General features: G+C 43.4%; 1 protein-coding gene across 2 annotated transcripts in view; it reads right to left on the bottom strand.

Moving 5' to 3' along the window:
• Positions 1-21,570, bottom strand: part of LOC125945624 (uncharacterized) — a 93,006-nt gene that overhangs the window by 25,191 nt on the left and 46,245 nt on the right. The window contains exon 2 of one of the 2 annotated variants that reach the window (XM_049667809.1): positions 2,910-3,207. In XM_049667809.1, the coding sequence (XP_049523766.1) occupies positions 2,910-3,207 (298 nt within the window). The remainder of the gene's footprint in view (positions 1-2,909; positions 3,208-21,570) is intronic. The other variant, XM_049667810.1, reaches the window with a different exon arrangement.

The raw sequence follows: 21,570 nt of genomic DNA, 5'->3' as shown, positions 1-21,570 counted from the left end.
TGTGCGTCTGGGCTTATATACGAGGCAATACTGGGGCAACTTTCCAAATGGTCCTTCAGATATGTATCTCCACAATCAGCTCGCATGCGAAGAATCACTCTGAAACTGCCTGTATTTTCAGCAGGGGCATTGCTTAAATCCCCAGGGCCCCTGTCCCTTTGGCCACGGAAAGCCAGACCTTGTCGCCCCCCCCCCTCCCCCCCCCAAAAAAAAATCCTCAATAATAGGCCGTTCACTTTCTTCTGTTTTCTCATATTTTACTTTGCCTGCCCTGGTCCAGCTGATCAATCACATTGGACACGCTTCCTGAAAATGTTTGGAGAAAATTATCAGCTGCTAGCTGGCAGTCACGGTGATATTTAGTATTTTCGTTCGTGTGGGAGATTGCGAGAGCGCGCTTCCATTTATGGAACGGCTTGGACACGAGCGTTCCAGTGCGCGCATGTTGGCCCAAGCTTATAAGAACATTAACCCCATAAAGTTCTAGAATTGAAAATCTTTTAAAGCATGCCTTTGGAAATGTCAGCGCACCTTTCGCGTCAAAAGTTTATGAGAACTTTATACCCATAAAGTTTCGTCATTGAAATCCATGCGCTCCGTATATTCCGCGGCCGCTGCGAGATGCCGCAACGCGCCGGCTCGCTATCGAAAAGCCGTTGAAAGTTTGTGCTCGGATGGGGCTCCTTGCGTTACGTGACTCCAGGTGCAAGGGCGTTGTCACGAAATCCAGCCTGAGTTCGCAATGTTCGTGCCGAAATGTCTTTTCGAGCGTGAAAAGGACATTGTAGACAAAATCCAGAATGATTGCCGGCGTCGGTGGTAGTTTTGGTCGGCGGTGCATGCCAGCACGAAAAAATTTCGGGGGGGGGGGGGGGGCGGGGCTGAAGCCCCATCAGACCCCCCCCCCCCCCTGGCTATGCGCCTCTCTAGTACATCATGAATAACCGAGCTTTCGCTACAGTAACGAAATACAAGTACCTTTGTCTGTTAATCCCTCATGACCTCCGATGGAACTTCCACTTAGGCCATTGCATTTCAACAGCAATAAAGCGGCTCTTGTACATAAAGCGCCGGCTTGAGTCTTACATCTCCCGAAACTAAGTTACGCACAGTGCCAGAGTGTTGCGCACAGAAACTAAGCCACGCACTTGTGCCATTTGCATCCAGAAGAAGATGAGGACGGTCTAGTTCATGAGCTAGCGCCTTGGTCTTTTGTCGGTGCTGCGCTGCGCCTTCGACGGCTCGACGACTCGTACTTACTTTAACGGCTTCCGTTAAAGTACGATTCCGTTAAAGTAAGTACGAGTCGTCGAAGGGGGAAACGCAGCACCGACAAAAGACCAAGGCGCTAGCTCGTGAACTAGACCATCTTCGTCTTCTTCTGGAAGCAAATGGCACAAGCGCGTGGCATTACCCCTCCTCCCCGAAGAGCATCGACAGATCTGTATTAGAATATGCTAACGCAGAATGGTACCCCTTTACTAAACAGGCTGTTATAACCTAACTGGTATGCAGATGAGGGCAGCTATAGTTATCTACAATAAATATACATTTTCTTACTCACCAACCGAGCTTTTAAAAACATTGCAGGAAATCCATCTCTACCGCATGAAGCTCAATTGATCCGACTAAATTTTGTGCTTTTAATAATTTAGAACCTCTTCATTATAGACTCGCGTAAATGCGTCTGAATGTCGAACACAAGACCAAGAACACGGAAAAATTCACAAACAACTAGGTAATTATATTCTAGGTAGGTAATAATGTTCTATGCAATAATTCTTTCATAAAGTACAGGAGAATAGAATACCTTGAACCCATCTCGTATCAACAAGACATTGTCGCATGAATTCCCCTTTGTCATTAAGGATAACGTCTGTAAAATATTAACTACCAATACAATGGCAGGTCCTGTTTAGCTGTTAGTTGGTTTAAGGGTGCTCTTTCTACCAAGTGTATTTTTCGATTCCTGAATCTTCTGAAAAGATACTTTTTATAATAGTTTATTCCGCTTTATTGCGTATTTTACTTGTATCACTGTGACATTTTTGTTAACGTATACCCCTCCTGCTATTGTTGCATTGTTTTACGATTGTTTTTTGTATTATTTAGTATGCATCCTTATTCTAATTGTATTTTCTTACTTCTTGGTCTTTGTATAGTTCATTTTATATATATATATATATATATATATATATATATATATATTAAATCGCGTTGGCAACAGCATTTTGTTTTAATCATTTAAACTTATTTATTCCTATATGCCTCTGCTGCTAAAATCCTGCGAATGATAGGCAATATGTAAATATTCAGCACATTTACCAACCTACCTGGAAACAGTGGATTATGTTGGAAATACGAGTATGTTGGCTGAGTTCTACTGCGGACAGCTTGGGAAGTTCAGGACCCATCTGGATATTTATCCTTTCCCTGCTAAGCAGCGTTTCTTCTTGTTTACTCTTTTCCTACTACTTCAATAGTATTATCACTAATTAACTTATTGTTAGCCTCGCCCAGTGCAAGAAATGCCACTAGCAATGTCCAACTTGGCATTATTTTGTTGACTATTTAATTATTAGGCAAGCCTATAATTTCAAAGTTTGTGGTAACACCCGGTGATCAAGCACTCCTGTGAATGCGAAAACATTATACAGAAATGGGGACGGTGTCCGGTGAATTTAGGTAGCAGGGGAAGCAACCGAGAGCCACTTCCCCACCTCAAACTTTCAGCGTGAAAGATGTAGTAGGAGGCTCCGTGATAGATACTTGAAGTACTTGACGCAGAAAAAGTATCGGCCCAGCTCCGCAACTAAGCATGGGCCGTTTCTAAAGAACACAAGATGCTTCAGTTCCGTTCATCAATGGGATAAAAGAGGAAAAAGATAGTGAAAAAATGTCCAACTGACCTTCTTAACCAGTCTCAAGTTGCCATCCTCTAAACTGTCGTGAGCCCATTTCACTCTTGCCTCCTTCCATCCTCCTGATCCTAAATCCAGCTTCACAATTGCAGTTTTTCGCGCCTGTGGCTTCCGAATCATGGGGACCGTGGCGTTATACAGAAGCGGGACGGGGCTTTGCCAGCCATCCGGAACATGCCAACGGAAGAGCTCCAGACACTGGTTTGCAGGCACTTTCTCGTCTCCCTCTTTCTCTTCGCTACCAGGATCACAAGTTACCAACATCACTATTCCGCTGATACTGGCACTGAAATGAAAACATTTTATTGTTTCAACGCAGTGCCGTATTACCTACATTGGGCTATTATGTTCTGTTCCTCGACAGTGCAAGTAAGACTCCCAAACCCTAGCTACAAGCCCATCTAAAAGAGATAAAATAAACGCAAACAGTGGTTTTACCCTTGGATATTTAATGCCTGTTCGACGTAAATAACGGAATAAAACAACGACTGGTTACAAATAACATTTTACAAATTGACCACAAAAGGTAAACGAGTGTGCACAGAGGTTAAGTTAATGCCTTATGACATTGGAACGTATCTTTTGAAAAATACAATGAAGTATAGAGTGATGAATGTCAAGCGACCCTCTAGAAGCAGAAATGTGGGATCAGCTACACAAAGCACTGCGAAGCAATGTTTTAGCATGCTTTGGCGTGGTCATGATATCGTTTATCGGTCATAGTGGCTAACTATTGTTATTTTATTATTGCTATCCGATTGGTTGAGTCGTGTCAACGTTAATAAATATATTGTCGGATATTGAAATAGAGAAAAAGTTATTAAATTTGGTTAGTGCAGCACGAAAGTAATCTTTCACTCCGTCATGACTTAGATGTTACATTTATATGCCGAATAAAATGTTTACGTTTACTGTTTCAAGAGTTTCACTCCCGCTGTTCGAAAGCACCAATTTCATTCGCCGGCTTCAAAGCCTGTCATTTCGCATAACTATTGGAGGGCATCCCACATTTCTTTAAGCGCAACTCATGACAGCTGTAGTTTCCTGTGCGTTTGAGGTCTGCGAAAGCAACGATATAGCGTTATCAAAATGCGCATGCACATAAAGTATAGAACATTCTCGCATCTCACGAGCGCACGCTTAATGCTTGTGTTGTGGGCCTCGTGTACATGAAGGGCTCTACCTACTGTGCTCGCGAGAAACTGCCGCTCAGTCTTGCTCATCAAGAGGGCGCCAGTGTCATCCTACAAGGGCACTGGTTGGAAGCGACGATCACAATAATTTGCGCGACACACTTTGCAGCTCAAAACCATGCAGCAAGAGCATAGTACAAACACGCGGTTCATGCATTTAACAAAGCATGGCTCTGACTCTAGCTAGTCTTTGACAAACTTGGCTTTCGTAGCGTTTATGCCTGCCGACACAGGGCATAAATGAGCATAGCAATGCGAATGGGAGCATTAACTGGTCAGCGGTCGGGGTAAGCAAGAGCTGTTTATAGTATAATGAAAAAAAAGCAGGAAAGAGATCAATAGCGGCGCAGGTCTATATAGATATATGTTTTTGCTGAAGACAACGATGATCGAGGAAGGCTAGCAATATGCGAGACTGCAATAGATGTAAAACTTAATAAGCTCAAGCTGAATAAGTGAATATTTGTAAGCACCCTGTTTCAATAAATATACTAAAGAAAATCATCGTCTTCATCACAATAATTATTGTTATCATCAACAAAGAAGGCTATATTTGGCCACACCGAACTATAAACGTGCTGAGTTATTTAAGCGTATAACGCAAGAGAAAGCTCACATTCCCGTGTGCAAGGCGTTTATGCAGCGGAATTTAAACTGCCTCTATATATAAAATATGGTCTACAGGTCATTGTTGCTGCACCTTCCCGCATTGGCGACGTAAAAAATGGTGAGCTATTCGTAGGGAAACTTCCCAGAGCAGCTACGCACTCAGATTAGCTGGTCTCGAGCACTTCTGAAAACTTCAGGTATAAACTACCATAAAAAAAGAAGACAGCCCTATGGCCCAGCCTAAAGTCTCAGCGCACTGCCAATAACAGCAAAGTTATTCAACACGCAATGTATAGGCATTTTGCTTTCTTGTATCGCTTGGTACCACAACAAGACACCGATGACACCCAACAGGCAAAATTGCATTAAATGGGCTTAGAGTCTAGCAAGTGTGACGCGCTAGTGTTGTAAAAAAACTGCGTTTTGAACACAACTCTTACTTTATAAGCTTACCATTGCATTCGATAACTCATGAAATTTGGATTTGAACTTCTCGACAGCCTTGCTATGTTCTTTTAGGCATTAGAAACACAGGGCTCGCTCCAATTAGAACGAATTCAGAACACCCAAGCTCACCATGAAAAGTTCCCCGTTTACCGTGCATTGGTGCACGTTAAGGTAACCCAGGTGGTAAAAATTAACGCAGAGCTCCCCACTACGGCGTGCTTCCTAAACAAATCATGGTTTTGGCACGTAATGCCCCAGAATAATATATTTAATCATAGGAAACTGAATCCCTGGTAGTACATTACCGTTACGCAATGCAGCGCGCCGTTTTATTACCTTACCATAAATACTCCCCAACTGGGCAGCCCCACAACACATGAATAACTGATATCGCATTGCTTTATGACTGCTGTTAATTACGTCAAAGCCGATAGGTTCAGAATGAATATTACCACAAACAGTTTGTTGTTCTCTTGATCAGCTGTACTTAGACGACAGAAGGTTAAGGAACGACCTTAGCTAAAATAGCTGAAACCCTGACTTAGCTGAAAATCTGAAGAAGCCATATGTGCACATGCGCGGCACCTCGGCCTATGACACATGCGGAAAGCGCTATTTTTTTCCATTGCGATACTTGCGAATGATTGATTGTAGTCCCACCAGAAAAAGCCAATAATGTTTTCTTTGCTTGATTATGTTTTGTGAAAAGCAAAAATAGATCACGCACCTTAAACGGGTTGCATAATCACTTTGACAAGCCCAAGGGTAAAAGGGGGCGTTTCCTGCAGTGGAACATTTAATAAATAGGACAAATGCGCCTGATATTCTTTGTAGATATGGACGTTGTCCAACACGTATGACGAGTGAGAATAACCGCACGTTTGATGAGTTCTTCGTGAGTGCTGCTTGCATTGGATAATCAACCCAGCCAGGAGAGTGAGCCACCTAGTAAGGTGTTTCATTTCTATTAAGCCGCAACTCGTAACGATGCACAATTCTTGATAATCACAGGAGTGGGTAGCCCGCGCCTTCAATTCATTAAGGAAGCATCGTACGAACACCATTGATATATGTGTCCTACCAGAGTGATGTCATTAACGGGCTGATAACGTACCCGGTCGTTTGTTTTTTCGTACTTTTTTCTAATTGATATTGCTACCATAATGACTTACTACGAGGTCAAGTGCGTACCAGCGCAACACTCAACCTCTGGTGCTCTTCTCCTCTGAAGTTTCACGATCCGCATACCGACGGCTGAGCTTCGCATTCCAACTGGTGTGCCTACTTCTAGTATTCGCCAGTAAAACCAATTTGCGGTGCGCTTGTTCTTTCAAAAATCAATGATGGTGAACGCGCTTTCTAGTGCGGCCTCACCTGTTCGTTTGCTGGCTTGTTTGTATCGAGCTGTCGCCCTCCTCCGCTTGTTCGGAACTCACTGTTAAGCAAAGCCCTTAAAAGAAAGAGAAAGGTACCGAAATACCCAGAAAACACATATAAATTTTACCAAATATATATTTCTAACGCGACCGGCAACCAATATTTATGGTGCCATTTTATGTGTTTGCGTGTGTGTGTGAGAGAGATAGAGATAGAGAGATAGAGATATAACGGAACCTTTACTAGTCGGTGTCCAAATCGGCAGTTGTAATAATGAGAACGTCGTGGGACGTTTTTTATCAGAATATTTCGAACTGAAGTCGCCTTCAGATGGAGCCGTCTTCATGAGGGTGCGACCAATATGCTGTTGATTTCATCGGCTCATTGCCTATAATTTTTTTTCTCACTTGCTCTGTAATAGCTTGGACATTTTAACGCGACAGCGTTAAGGGTCGCAATGGCGTCGGTGTCGGCATCGGCGTTAAACATCGGCGTCTCGTGAAAATATTCATGCTGAACCACATGATCCCGAACCACCCCGAACGGCGGATCCTTCGTGTGGCGCAAGGCGTAAGTCAAAGAAATTGAATTTCTCAATGTAAAATCCGTCAGAAAAATCGTGAAGTACGACTTAACCACGGCCCAGAGATGTGATAGCGTCGGATTGTAATTGAGTTAGGCCTGATAAGCAACCGGGGATCTTCGAATGCTATCACGTTGTACTTTGAAAGGCGAAGCTCAAGCGTCCTCCAATTATGATGGTGTTTCGCTGTACTTCGGTTCTAGGCAACATTGAGGGGAATGCTCAAAACTGAGCCTTCCTAAATTTTCATCGGGCCCCATGTCGCAGGAAATACGGTGTCGGTGTCGGCGTTAACGGCGTCCAATTCGGCGTTCGCGTTCCACTCTTAAATGCGAAGCTTAAGCGTACGCCAAGTTTCTTTGCATTGGTAATTACTCTCGTAGTTATATAATTAATGAGTCTCGTTTCTAACGAAAATAGTCTTTCTTAGGCTACATAAACGCGAAAAACATTGTATGTGTCTCTGTCTGTCTATCTGTCTGTCACATGATTCAACTGACCGGCCAAAACCAAGCAGTTAAAAACATGCTTGCTACAGCAGTGGTGGCACGGGGTCATACACGTCCACGTTATACAGCGACAAAGGAAGCCTCAGGCCTATTTGAGACAAAATATATCTACATAAACGTGATCCGCAACGTTCATTTAATTAAGAATACACATTTGACTGGTTTTTAGGTTAGTAAATGAAAAATAAACGCGTTAGAAATGGTGTCGAAGAGACGCTACGCGTTAAAAACAAGCTGACTTAAGTCCGCGGCTCTGTAGGCTCTGTAGCCGGCTTTAAGCCAAAAGTAATAAAAGGTGCCAACACATGGCGCGAAAGCAGGGCGAACGCGGGAATTTTAAATGGAATTCAGTAAAAAACCTTCATTGCATTCATCATGGGAGGAGTGAGAGGGGAGAGATAGAGCGTGAGGGGGAGAAGAGAGGGTGTTACGTATCAGGGGCAGCAGAAGACTATCATCATTTTACGTCATTTCCAGCGAAGCAAGCAGATATGCGGCCAATTTTTTATAAACGTAATGATCCATTCATGTCATCTAATGTTGAGCTAAGGACAATAGAACAATCAGTAAATTCAGTGTATAAATCTTACCTTCGAATATTGAAAGCTGCAAAGGAGAACACAAAAGTTAGAAAAGCCAGTCATGATGAACAGGCTCATGCAAGAACCTGCAGAAAATACCGAGAAGTTCCGAACGCTCCCCTGCCATCTGACGCTTTCATTTTCTTATTCCGGTTTTCCACCGAATAAGGCGATCACCTCCTAAGCTCTCGTGATATTCCAACGTTGTTAGCATCTAGCAAACAATTACAGGCATGATCTCCCGTGGGAGTTCTCTAAATGGTGCGTAAGCATTTATTTGTTGCGAATCACCTGCTGTTTCATCGTCGTATGCTACTGTGTTTGGTATAATTGCGAGAAACACCGCGAGAGAATCGTGAAACGGAGAAGCGCGGTTGCGAAAATTTAACTGAGGCGAGCATCAGGCGATGAAGAAGAGGCGAGTAGTAGCAGTGTTCACTCATGTTATATGAGGTTCCTGCTTCGTGGAAGATGAGCACTGGCCGATACGTGCTGTAGTGCGTGACGTAAATGAATAGTGTCCTGATTTGTAGACCTCGTACGCAAACGTGGTCAATGACGCGGACTCCGCTCTATGTGAACCTATTATAAACCGTAACTAAGCGTATTCCGGCGATGACTACGCATGGCGCAGCCGCGCGAAAACTATTTTGAAAGCGATCAGGAGAGGACAGAGTGCACCGAGTGCTGATAGATTCTTGTGCGCTATGTTCTCGCCGCTTAGTTCGCGTTGAAGCGAGAGGCAGCACGAAGGTTAATCCGCTCTCTGCTGCAGGCCCTATCTCTAAAGCGATCTTATTTTACGTGATGGTCGGACGGGTTTTCTCGATGGCTAGGCATAGAAATGCTTACGCATTAAAAAAAACTACATTCCACACAGAGATGGAGAAATGCCAGCTACTCGTGAAAGGAGAAAATTTATCTGATCACGGTACGGTCGAACACCTCTACAGCGAAATTACCTGTATAACGAAGGATTTCGTATGCCCCGGCCTAATCCAAACCTGAAACGTGATATGTGAAAGCCTCTACAGCGAACACCCGTACAACAAATTTGCAATTACAACGAAGGATTCTAGGCAACAGTGAGAGTTGATTTGTTGCTCTACAACGAACGTATATAGAGTGGAGCCACCAGTTTCCCTGTGTAGCCGCCACAGAGTGTCAGTGCACATAGGAATCGCCACCGTGCGAGAGGGTGAGGGCACAGCCGCAGCTGTCGTACCCACTCCCCACTCCACTCTCCTAATTTCAACTAACATGATGATCTACTCGGAAATGACGACCGGTGAAACTGTGAAGGCTATCAAAGACGAAATGGAGGCCAATGTCTTCGAAGGTAGCAGTGTTTCAAGAACCTGCCGACGGAACAACAATTTCGACGTGCTAGAGGTATTTGATGCTCTGCAGCTGCTTGTTGCATCACTTCCTGCTTTCGCCTCTAACGCCTGCTGAGAAACTCGTTGTGCTAACATGGAATGCATTCGCACATTCTGTATAACCTAATTTCAGAAAGAAAATTTGTGACCTAATTTACTAAGTATTTCTTAAATTCATCTTAAATAAAGATTCTAGCTTTGCAAATTTGCTTAGCCTGCTGTATAGGCAGTGGTTCGCTGCAAAATGTTTACAACAAAGCCACCTGCATAACGCAGAATTCAGGTAGTCCCAAACCGGTCACGAGGTGCTTCGGTAGACGGTAAGTGTCACGAAAAATCTTACGAAATTAGGTTAGACACTCGAAATGGCACGTTCACCGCAAGACTGAAGCGCCGACACGTATGATACCGAAATATTGCCAATTGTAAAACTCAGTACCTCTAATGAAGTCTTGGTGGCATCGAATGGTATGTTAGGACTGTACAATTTTTCCAGTCAGGAATAAATGTGAATGAAATGTTATGCTTGTAATTCGACACAGGTGTATTGCCAATACATGAAAAAGCTTTGTATTTGCGTGCATATGTTTTTTTTTCTTTATGTAAAGTAGATGCAATCGTGTCCACCTTCTCCTAGTTTTTCTGTGCTTCCAGAGCTCCATTTTACGTGTTTCCGAGCATTGCGACTACAATGTTGCCCTCGTTGTGCGCCGGCCTTAGTTTGCATTTTTACCATGAGAACAGAAGCTACTGATGTTTTCGCAGTATGTGTGCGTAATTTGAATCGTCTTGTCCACAACCATTTTTCACCACAAACAAGAAACATGCATGTTTTTTTGGTGCCTTCTACAGTTCCCAGGGTTTTCCAAAACAATGCTTGCCAAAAAAAAAAAAACATTCTAACTTGCTCAGTGGCCCGCTATGAACTTCTGGGTTAAACCCCTTCTGTAAAGCTTGCAGCTTTATGAAGCTGATAGATAAGTTTTCATGCGGTTTTCTTACGAAAACAAGGAGTTCCAAGGATCTCGCTTGCAGCATCAACACATCCGGCATGAGCTGAAAATTAAAATAACAAGTACAAGTATTTCGTGTTTTGATAGTAATAAGTCTGCCTAGTTAGAAACAACATCATGGCACGTATCTACAAAAAGTTTTTGTGCTAGGCATTTTCATCAGACTATAGTTAGCTAAGGCGTTGCGCTGCTGAGCACGAGGTCGCGGGATCGAATCCCGGCGTGGTGGCCGAATTTCGATGGAGGCGAAATGCAAGAACGCCCTTGCGTTGTAGTGCACGTTAAAGAACCCCAGGTGGCATGCCTAATAATCAGAACTAGTTTTGGCATGTTAAACCCCAGAAAGAAGATAGAATGCAGTAATGGCGGCCACATTAGTGAGTGTGCACGAAATGTTTCAAAAAGCATTTACGAACGAAAACTTGAGAATTAGACTCTATGTCTGCCAACAAAGGCATCTTGGTTTGCTGAGTGGTTACACTAATATCTGCTCTACCTCACAGTTCACTTGGCCCCCGTATGCTAAAGTGTACATAGAACCATTCAGCTGGTGGCTGCCACTAATGATACTTGTATCACTTCATTTCTTGTGCACAACATTTTTCTTTCACAGAGCAAAAAAATATTTATATAAAAATATTCAGAGAAAGTTGTTAGATTGCTTCATATGACTGCTTCGTAAGAATAAAGTTCGGCGAATCCTAAAACTGGACACAGATTAGCGAAGGTGGCATGCAAATGGCAAACACTCCTAAAGAAAAACTTTGTAAATACGTATCCAAGTTTTTTTTTATCTTGTAATTTTTCCGATGTGTCAGAATCCCCTAAGCCCTTTCTTTGTAAGCATTGCAGCGCTCTGCACCATGCCCTTTCCACACGCATCTGTATGACACCGCACACTGCAATCAGATGCACCTGCGCGCATGAGTGCAGCTGTCCTTCCCTTTCTAAACAAGCCTACAAAAGAGGTCTGCGCCCCACATACACATTGTAATCACAGTAACATTTATAAAAGTGAACTTTTCAAAATTTTTAAAAGATGTTTCAAAGTTTGAATAGAGGAACAGTCCTACGGTGGTGTATATATATTTTTAGATGTAGGTGTAACACGAGTGGAAGCAAAGTTACAGGAGTAATACAGAATTCTGGTGCACGCCTGAATGTGTATTTTACGCAGTTACTTCTAACTCAGCTTCGTAGCATCGCGTTGCAGTTTGCGTGATAAACTGTGAACAACTGTATAAATTAGGCGCTATGAACGAGGTCGAGGTGTACCGCAACAATACTTGCAGGTCACAGTGTGTGGAGCGGTGCATTGTACGATGTTTACGTTTTACGTGGTCCATTTTATCGCGTTTGAGCAAGTTATTATTTTACACACACATGCAAGCAACAAAGGTTCTTGCGGCGCTGTTCGAATGCCACAATCACACAGGCGTAAGACTATGCAAATGTGTCACGTTCTGATGGAGCACACGAGGGCGGCTTATTTAAAGAAAAGGTCGTTTTGGTATGGTAGCCGTGGCGCATGTTTCGCTCATCAATGGCAGCATCAAGGCCTTATTGTCGCTAGCCAAAGTGCTTTGGTAATATTGTTTCAACATCATGATTGGCTTGCGTCTCGTATTGCTAACAGCTGCGTCAGAAGAACATTTTTATGCATAAGGGTCCTGGTGCCTCGAAATGTCGCCTAAATATCCCCAAAATGATGCTAGTACGGTTGTGTCCTCTCCATGATATGGTTGTCGACTTTAGACCTCTTTAATTTGCAGCCAACGTGGCAGCTATACTCGGGGTCCGTATCACAGAGAAATCTCACAAAACATATACAAACAACATGAATTGATGGTGCCCTACTGTATTCTCGCACAGAGCGCGCTCAATTGTTCCAGCTTCCATTCTTCGTACTACTGACAATTCAAAGCGGTGATGCCGGTTGGCGTATCAGGACTACGAAAAACAGGCGATAATAAACTTTGCGCCCAACTGCCTTTGTTATGAGGACATATTTTTGCTGTTTTTATCAGTATTTACATCAGATATCTGGTTCTGCGAAAATAGCCTGCTTTCGAAAGGCCAAGATATAGAGCGTTCATAAGCGTTCGGTTTGCTACCACTTGCAAAATGGTAAGATGGAAGCACGATACACAAACAGATTGAACTCAGTCTTCGAGAACGCGTAAAGAATGTGTTCTACCTGTCGGTTTCGAGATAAATATTTAGCTACGCAGCTGCAGAATAATTGCATAGCAACAACAAAAAAGTCGTTTGACACGGCATTTGCTGCAAAACTTTTATACGACTTGCTGCACTAAAAAGAAAATGGCAGAATCTACCAGCACAAGCAGAACAATTTTAATACACCTATTTTGATAAGTATGTCGAAAATTACAAACTTACAAAAAATTACAAACATTTACAAAAAATGATGTCTAAAGCTTTCAACTCTGTACATCTACAATATAAAAGGATATCATGACCCTAAACTGAACCATTGCAGTATCGAGAGTGGCTAAAATTTATGTCACTCACTGCTCCACTAACCAATTATTGCTCCCTGCTGTACTCACGATATGGAAAGATACTACGTTAAGAGTACGCCTTTTGCGAAACCGTCGTCAATACTTCAAAAATTTACCGTGAGCTGATTACTCGCATACCAAGTTTCTCCATTGCAGTTGCTTTAACACATACAGTGAACGTAACTTTCATATCTATTTTTGAGGAAATATTACAATGTTTTTAAATTGATGCTTCATTCTTTTTTACGCATACAAATTGCCAGAAACTGTTGGGAAAGCACAGGTAGGAAAAACTTAATTTCGTGAGCGTTAGGTCGGGCTATTAGGCGTGGTTTCTTCAGGCGGGCCGAATGGCCATGAAGAGATGTTTGATGGCGACCTCTTCAGCTCGTTGTATGGACCTGCTGTTAGGATGTACAGGCCAGAACTGAGCAGCTCCACCTACCATGCTTCAGATGAGGGAGAGGCCATGAGGTTAGGAGGGTGCTTGTTCTCCTCGCAGTCTCATATTATGGGATTAAGTTGTGCTAGTTCCCCACAGAATCTACAGAGTAAGCTTATTTGGTCGGTGTATTTGTGTGCATATATGCGCGGATTTGGGTATGTTTGGTTTGTAGTCGCCCCCAAGTGATTTCTTAGTGTTTGCTGAGCGACTCGTATGGTGGGGTTGTCGTTTGTCGGTTAAGACGATAATATTGTGTGATGTGTTATGTGTATAGATTATCGCTGGGTTGTCCGCGGTCTGAGGGGCTCATCGCTCGGCTGACGAATCCTCGAGCGTGTTAGTGTGCCGCTTCGTTCCCCGCGTTCTACGCGTGTGCGGGAACCCATACCAATTCTATTGTTCTTCATTCCAAGTAGGAGTGCTGTCCTGCGAGGACTCCCATGGTCAGTGTCACTATTCGCCCTATTGCAAAGTTGCTTTTGGCTGCTTTGGAATCACTTAAGATGATCCGAGAGCCAGTGGAGACAAGGACTAGAGCTATAGCTGCCTCCTCTGCCACTTCTATCTGTTTGGTTCGTATCATTGCTGCCGCTGTAATTCTCGCACTGTTGACCCACGTTGGGCCTGTTGTGCCGCAGGTGGCATCTGCTTCCCAACTCTACCTGAATTAGGCGTACCTTAATTAACGTAGCATTATATAGCATAAAGGTCGTGGGTTCTACTCCGACCAATGGCTGTGAGCTTGAGTGCCGTCATGAACTCAATCTTAATTAAATCTGTGCCTTCATAAACTATATCTTAATTAACTGTGCCTTAATTCGCCATAACTCAGACGAAAGGTCGAGGGTGGGACTCCGCCAAAGGCGGTGGGTTCGTGTGCCTTAATCAACTGTATATTACTTAGCTGTGCCTTAACTAACTATGCCTTTTTTCACCCCAAGTGTAGTTGGTTTGACTCCCATCAATGGTCGTGAGCTCGAGTACCTAATGTAACTCTGTCTTATTAACTGTGTCTTAATTACCCCGGCCTTATTTAACACCAGTGGTTTTGGGTTCGAGTGCTGTCAAGAACTAAATCTTAATTAAAAATGTTCCTTAAAACTTATATCTTAATTAACATTGCCCTAGGTAACTTCGCCACATTCACCACCAAAGGTCCAGCGTTGGGCTGCCACCAAAGGCTGTCGGTTCGGTTCCTTAATCAACTGTATCTCAATTACTTACGGCTTATATCACGCCAAACGTCGTGGGTTCGACCCCCGCCAATGGTCGTGGGTTCGAGTACCTTATTTACTTTGCCATAATTCATCATAATCATAATCATGAGCCTATATATTTATGTCCACTGCAGGACGAAGGCCTCTCCCTGCCATCTCCAATTACCCCTGTCTTGCGGTAGGTGATTCCAACATGCGCCTGCGAATTTCCTAACTTCATCACTCAATCTAGTTTTCTGCCGTCCTCCACTGCGCTTCCCTTCTCTTGGTATCCATTCTGTAACCCTAATGGTCAACCGGTTACCCATCCTACGCATTACATGGCCAGCCCAGCTCCACTTTTTCCGCTTAATGTCAACTAGAATATCGGCTATCCCTATTTGTTCTCTGATCCACACCGCTCTCTTCCTGTCTCTTAACGTTAGGCCTAACATTTTTCGTTCCATCGCTTCTTGTGCAGTCCTTAACTTGTTCTCGAGCTTCTTTGTTAACCTCCAAGTTTCTGTCCCATACGTTAGCACTGTTAAATTGCAATGATTGTACACTTTTCTTTTCAACCACAGTGGTAATCTCACAGTCAGGATTTGGTAATGCCTGCTGTATGCACTGCAGCGCAAGTTTTATTCTTCTATAAATTTCTTTCTCATGATCAGGGTCTCCTGTGAGTAATTGACCTAGATAAATGTACTCCTTTGCAGACTCTAGAGGCTGACTGGCAATCCTGAATTCTTGTTCCCTTGCCAGGCTATTGAACATTATCTTTGTCTTCTGCATATTTATCTTCAACCCAATTCTTAGACTTAGGCCTCAATCATTTGCTCAATCAATCAATTCTTAGGCCTCAATCAATTCTTAGGCCTCAATCATTTGCGGAAATTCGTCCCCATTGTTGCTCAAGAGGGCAATGTCATCTGCAAACCGAAGGTTGCCGAGATATTCACCCTTGATTCTCACTCGTAAGCCTTCCCAGACTAAGAGCTTGAATACTCCTTCTAGCATGCAGTGAATAGCATTCGGGAGATTGTGTCTCCTTGCCTGACCCCTTTCTTGATAGGTAGCTTTCTACTTTTCTTGTGGAGAACCAAGGTTGCTGTGCAATCCTTGTAGATATTTGCCAATATATTCACGTATGCATCCTGTACTCCTTGGTTACGTAATGCCTCTCTGACTCCTGGTATCTCTACTGAATCAAGTGCTTTTTCATATTCTATGAAAGACGTATAGAGAGGTTGATTGCACACCGCATATTTCTCTATTACCTGGTTGATGACATGGATATGATCTATCGTAGAATATCCCTTCCTGAAGCCAGCCCGTTCTCTTGGTTGGCTGAAGTCAAGTGTTGCACTGATTCTATTTGAAATTACCTTGGTGAATATTTTATACAATACTGAGAGCAAGCTAATGGGTTTATAATTCTTCAATTCTTTAAAGTCTCCCTTCTTATGGATGAGTATAATGTTGGCGTTCTCCCAGCTATCTGGTACAATTGAAGTCGTGAGGCATGGCGTATAAAGGGCCGCAAGCTTTTCAAGTATATCACCTCCATCCTTGATTAAATCGACTGTTATTCCATCTTCTCCAGCAGCTTTTCCCCTGGTCATGTCTTTCAAGGCCTTTCTAGCTTTATCGCTGGTTATAGAAGGGGCCTCTGTATCCTGTTCATCACTACTTCGAATGAAAGTAGCTTGGCTGCTCTGGGAACTGTACAGGTCAGATATAGAATTCTTCGCTGCTTTTACGATGTCATCAAAATTGCTGACGATATTACCCTGCTTATCTTTCAGTGCATACATTTTGCCTTGTCCTATGCCTAGTTTTCTTCTCACTGATTTCATGCTGTGTCCATATTTTACTGCTTCCTCAATCTTTTCCAGGATATAATTTCGGACATCCCCTACTTTCTTGTAGTTGATCCGTTTCGAAAATTCAGCGAATTCTATCTGACCTCTCGAGTTTGACACTTTAATGTTTTTCTGTTTCTTTATTAGGCCATTTGTTCCTTGGGAGAGCTTACCTACTGGTTGCCTTGGTGCCTTACCTCCCACTTCAATTGCTGCTTGTGAGATCAACCTAGTTACGGTTTCATTCATTACCTCTATGTTGTCTTTATCTTCGTGTTCTAAAGCTGCATATTTGTTTGCGAGCACCAGCCTGATTTGGTCTGCTTTTAAGCTTACTGCGTCTAGGGTGGCCTGTTTCTTCATGACTAACTTTATTCTTTCTCTCTTCAAATTGAGAGAAATCCTAGACCTCACTGACGTATGGTCACTGTACACTACCGTACCTAACACTTCTACTTCCTGCACTATGGCCTAATTAACTTCGCCTAATTTAACGCCAAAGGTGAAGGGTGCGGCTCCAAGCAAAGGTCGTGGGTTCGAGTGCCTTAATTACCTGTGCCCTAATTACATTCGCCTTATTTCAAACTGCCTTAAATACCTTTGCCTTAATTGACGTCATCAACTGCCTCCACTGGCTCACTTGGGCTCACTTGACTTTTTGGACCTTCGTGGTCTTGCGAAAGCCGGATTTTCGGCCTCATATAATGCTTTTGCAATAACAAGCTCGCAAATCATCTCGCCCGCACGTCAGGCGTGTTTACCTTTGCTCCCTTGTCCTCTGCTCTAATGATTACAACTACGCAGAATTTGACGCGTAGCAGCATCGGAAGTGCATGGTATGCTTGAGCTAGGCAGTGATGGAGGGTCTTTGCTGTGACGCACTGGGAAATTCGTCCAGTGTTCATAATAACATTTTTTCAACCTTGTTAACCGATAATGACGCATATGCCTTCGAAAGGGCAAACCATTGAAGTAACAGGAAAGTTCTTGGCAGAATGATGAAAATCTACTTGATATATAGCTGATCAAAATCCGCGGGTTAGGCGTAGGCAGACCTCACATTTACAAGTGTTGCTACCAGAGACGTAGGCACAACACTGATGTTGCTTGGCACAAGAAGGTGTTTGAATGGAAATTTCATGCACCAGAATATTTCACGAACCTAGAAATGACGCCCATACGCATTGTCAGAAAGAAAGTTTCACAGTTAAATAAAAATAATTCACGGTCCGGACAAGGACATTTTTTCCTCAACTGAGAAAGTTTCTTATAAGAAACCCCTATGTTTTTTTTTTTTTGTAGCTATGGGCTACATTTGGGCGGATTAAAATTTTCGTCTACAGCGAAACTGTCTATTGCGAAGGTTCCGTGTTTTTTTCGTGTCCATCAACAGATCTGTGTGTGCAAAAACTCAGGTCCCGAAATTATCGAACACCGCTTCAATCTATGCAAAAGCTCAGACATCTCATCATTTGGATATGCATTTCCAGTAGATTGGTTATCATTAGACACCATTTTGAGGATCAGTAGACTCTCAGGTAGATAATACAGGTTTCTCAAATATTTCCCGCTGTGCAACCTGCGTCGGCCATGTGTAGGCTCGCACCGCCCTATCTTTGTCGTCGTTGCAAGCGCTTGAGTGCCTAGCTTTCCTTCCGCTCTCGCAGGTGTGGCGGTCCGGTCGCGCGTGTCTAGTTTACTCCGGCTTCCGAGGTGCCGATAGTCTCCACGCGAATATATACCGCCGATCAAGACCGCCGATCAAAATAAACGTATGTGTGCGTCTGTGTGTGTGTGCCTTTCATCGGAATGATGGCCGTCGCTGCACAAAAGAAATAAAATTTGCTCATACCTTTCATCTAAATTCTGTGTCACCTCTACGTTGTGTGCCAAACCTCTTCGCTGGTAATCCACCTTCACAGCAGTCGAATGGCGGGTGATTGTTTTGGGAAACCTTGCCTCCACCTTGCACGATTCCACAGATCTTATTTGCGACTTTAGCAGCTGCTTGTTTATTACAACATTTTATGCAATAGAATGGTGTCGGGCACTCCTGTTACTGCGAATTCCTAGGGATCTCACCATAACGGCAATTGTGATAGCTCGCGTCAAAACTTCATGTGAAAATGTCCAGTTTTTCACTTAGAAGTTCAACACTAATTTGACCAATTCAAATTTTGGAATCGCCTCCAGTATATTTGAGGGAGATATGAAAAGATTCCTAAACTTTCTTTCGCTTTCCGATATTAGTTGGACTGGATTTCATTACGCAAGCTAGAAAGACCGGTGCCAATAAAAGCCGCACTATTATTGCGATAGCAATTATATAGACACACCAAAGCGGATTTCTGCCGGCGGCGTCGCCGTGAGGTTCCGTATGACGTCAATGGACGATGAAATCGTCGCCGCGCGCCGTATATGCTGTATGTGCGAGTGAAATTGGGCGAGGGACGCGGGCTTTCCCGGGGAGCAAACTCACGGCTGAGAGCAAACGAGCGTTCTGCGCCGTGCTCCATGAAGGGCTGCAGAAGTAAGCGTCTCATTCCTCCTTTACAATCACCATATATATATATATATATATATATATATATATATATATATATATATATATAGCAAAGTAATATATAAGCAACAGTAACTCTATGCAAGCAGATAACTCGATAATTTTATCTGTGTTTTTAAATGTCTACATATAAGAAAGCATTAGCGAGAGTGCATTGAGTTATATGAAGTACACGCCGCGCAATTATGACTGCAAGCTTCTGCGAAGTGCGTGTATTTACTAATACTATCAGACAAATAAAAATTATAGAGGCACTTAGTTATCTCTACGTGGATAAATGCGAAAGCCTTGCGGCGACGTCAGCAGAAGCGCGGCGACATCCGGTGGCGCCACTGACGAAGTCACGTGACTCTAGCGGCCACGTCTACAGAAGCGCCGTGGGTGGCGTCACTCGTCACAAGGGTCACCACTAACTAAGCTCACGTACTACCCGTATGCTTTAGTGAAATATTAACAACATGTTCTTGTTTACATACATCGCTTATTAGAGTGGGTAAACAAACTTTAAGCATCTGGTCGGGGCAGTTAGGGCGATTTCTGTCGATATTCCGTATGTGGGGATGGTGCGTATTAAAAGGTGCTAACACTAACAAATGAAGAACGAGGAAGGAGAACTACTCACGACTATTTTCTCAAAAGAACTCCGCCGTGTAAGCCAATTGGGAGTTTACGGATATTTTGCTTACCATGATACGTGCCTTGACTTCGGGTTTGAGGGCAAGTTTAAATCAAGTAGCGAGCTTGTTTGAGGTGCTGACTACTAGAATTCTGGTAAAAGCGTATACTGGAAGGCTGCATGTGGCCCGACTTCCTCATGCTTTGCGCGGAGCAGGTGAGATGAGTTCAGCGCTCTGACGTGAGCAATGTCATGACGTAAATGTCAGTGACGCCAAGTCTGAGGTTCTGAGTCAAAGTGTAGCATCAGATGCAAATATTAGGATTTTGAACCATCACACTTTGCTGAATTCCATCTTTTAGAGCGCGAGAAGAGCGTAAGGGGATTTCGACAACATCGAAAATTTGCGAGTGCGCATTTCAAACGCTGCGTTAGATTTAGTGCGCTGCAGTCAGGCCAATTGAGCCGGTTTGTGGCCGGGGTAAATGAAAACTGGTATCACAAAACATAGCCGCCCCTACGGTTTCTCTGGTCATGTTTACATAAGCTCACAAACCATTTCACCATGAAGTCGAGAGGCATTGCGTATAAAGGGCAGCAAGTTTTTCAAGCATGACATCTCCTCCATCTTTAATTAAATCGACTGTTATTCCATCTTCTCCAGCAGCTTTTCCTCTAGTCATGTCTTTCAAGGCCCTTCTTACTTCATCGATAGTTATAGAAGGAGCCTCTGTATCCTGTTCATCACTACTTCGAATGAAAGTAGTTTGGCTGTCTGGCAAATGTAATGGTCAGTATAGAATTCTTCCGCTGCTTTTACTATGTCATCGAAATTGCTGATGATATTACCCTGCTTATCTTTCAGTGCATACATTTTGCCTTGTCCTATGCCTAGTTATCTTCTCACTCATTTCATGCTGTCTCCACATTTTACGGCTTCCTCAATCTTTTCCACGTTATAATTTCGTATATCTCTTACTTTCTTCTTGTTGATCAGTTTCAACAGTTCAGCGAATTCTATCTGACCTCTCGAGTTTGACACTTTCATGTTTTGCTGTTTCTTTATTAGGCCCTTTGTGCCTTGGGAGAGCTTACCTACTGGTGCTCCTTGGTGCCTTACCTCCCACTTAAATTGCTGCTTCTGAGATCAACCTAGTTACGGTTTCATTCATTACCTCTATGGTGTCATTATCTTCGTGTTCTAAGGCTGCATATTTGTTTGCGAGCACCAGCCTGAATTGGTCTGCTTTTACCCTTACTGCGTCTAGGTTGGCCTGTTTCTTCAGGACTAACTTTATTCTTTCTCTCTTCAAATTGAGAGAAATCTTAGACCTCACTGACCTATGGTCACTGCACTTTACCCTACCTAACACTTCTACTGCCTGCACTATGCCCTAATTCGCCTAATTTAACGCCAGAGGTGGAGGGTAAAATCCAAGCAAAGGTCGTGGGTTCGAGTGCCTTAATTAACTGTGCCCTAATTACATTCGCCTTATTTCACACTGCCTTAAATACCTTTGCCTCAATTGACGCCATCAACTGCCTCCACTGACTGACTTGGTCTAACTTGACTTTTTGGACCTTCGTGGTCTTGCGAAAGCCGGATTTTCGGCCTGATATAATGCTTTTGCAATAACAAGCTCGCAAATCATCTCGCCCGCACGTCAGGCGTGTTTAACTTTGCTCCCCTGTCCTCTGCTCTGATGATTACAACTACGTAGAATTTGACGCGTAGCAGCATCGGAAGTGCA

The sequence above is a fragment of the Dermacentor silvarum genome, chromosome 5 (assembly GCF_013339745.2).
Source record: "Dermacentor silvarum isolate Dsil-2018 chromosome 5, BIME_Dsil_1.4, whole genome shotgun sequence".
In the NCBI taxonomy this organism is placed as follows: domain Eukaryota; kingdom Metazoa; phylum Arthropoda; class Arachnida; order Ixodida; family Ixodidae; genus Dermacentor; species Dermacentor silvarum.
Note: the sequence above shows the minus strand (reverse complement) of the source record. Positions and strands in the feature narration are given on the sequence as shown.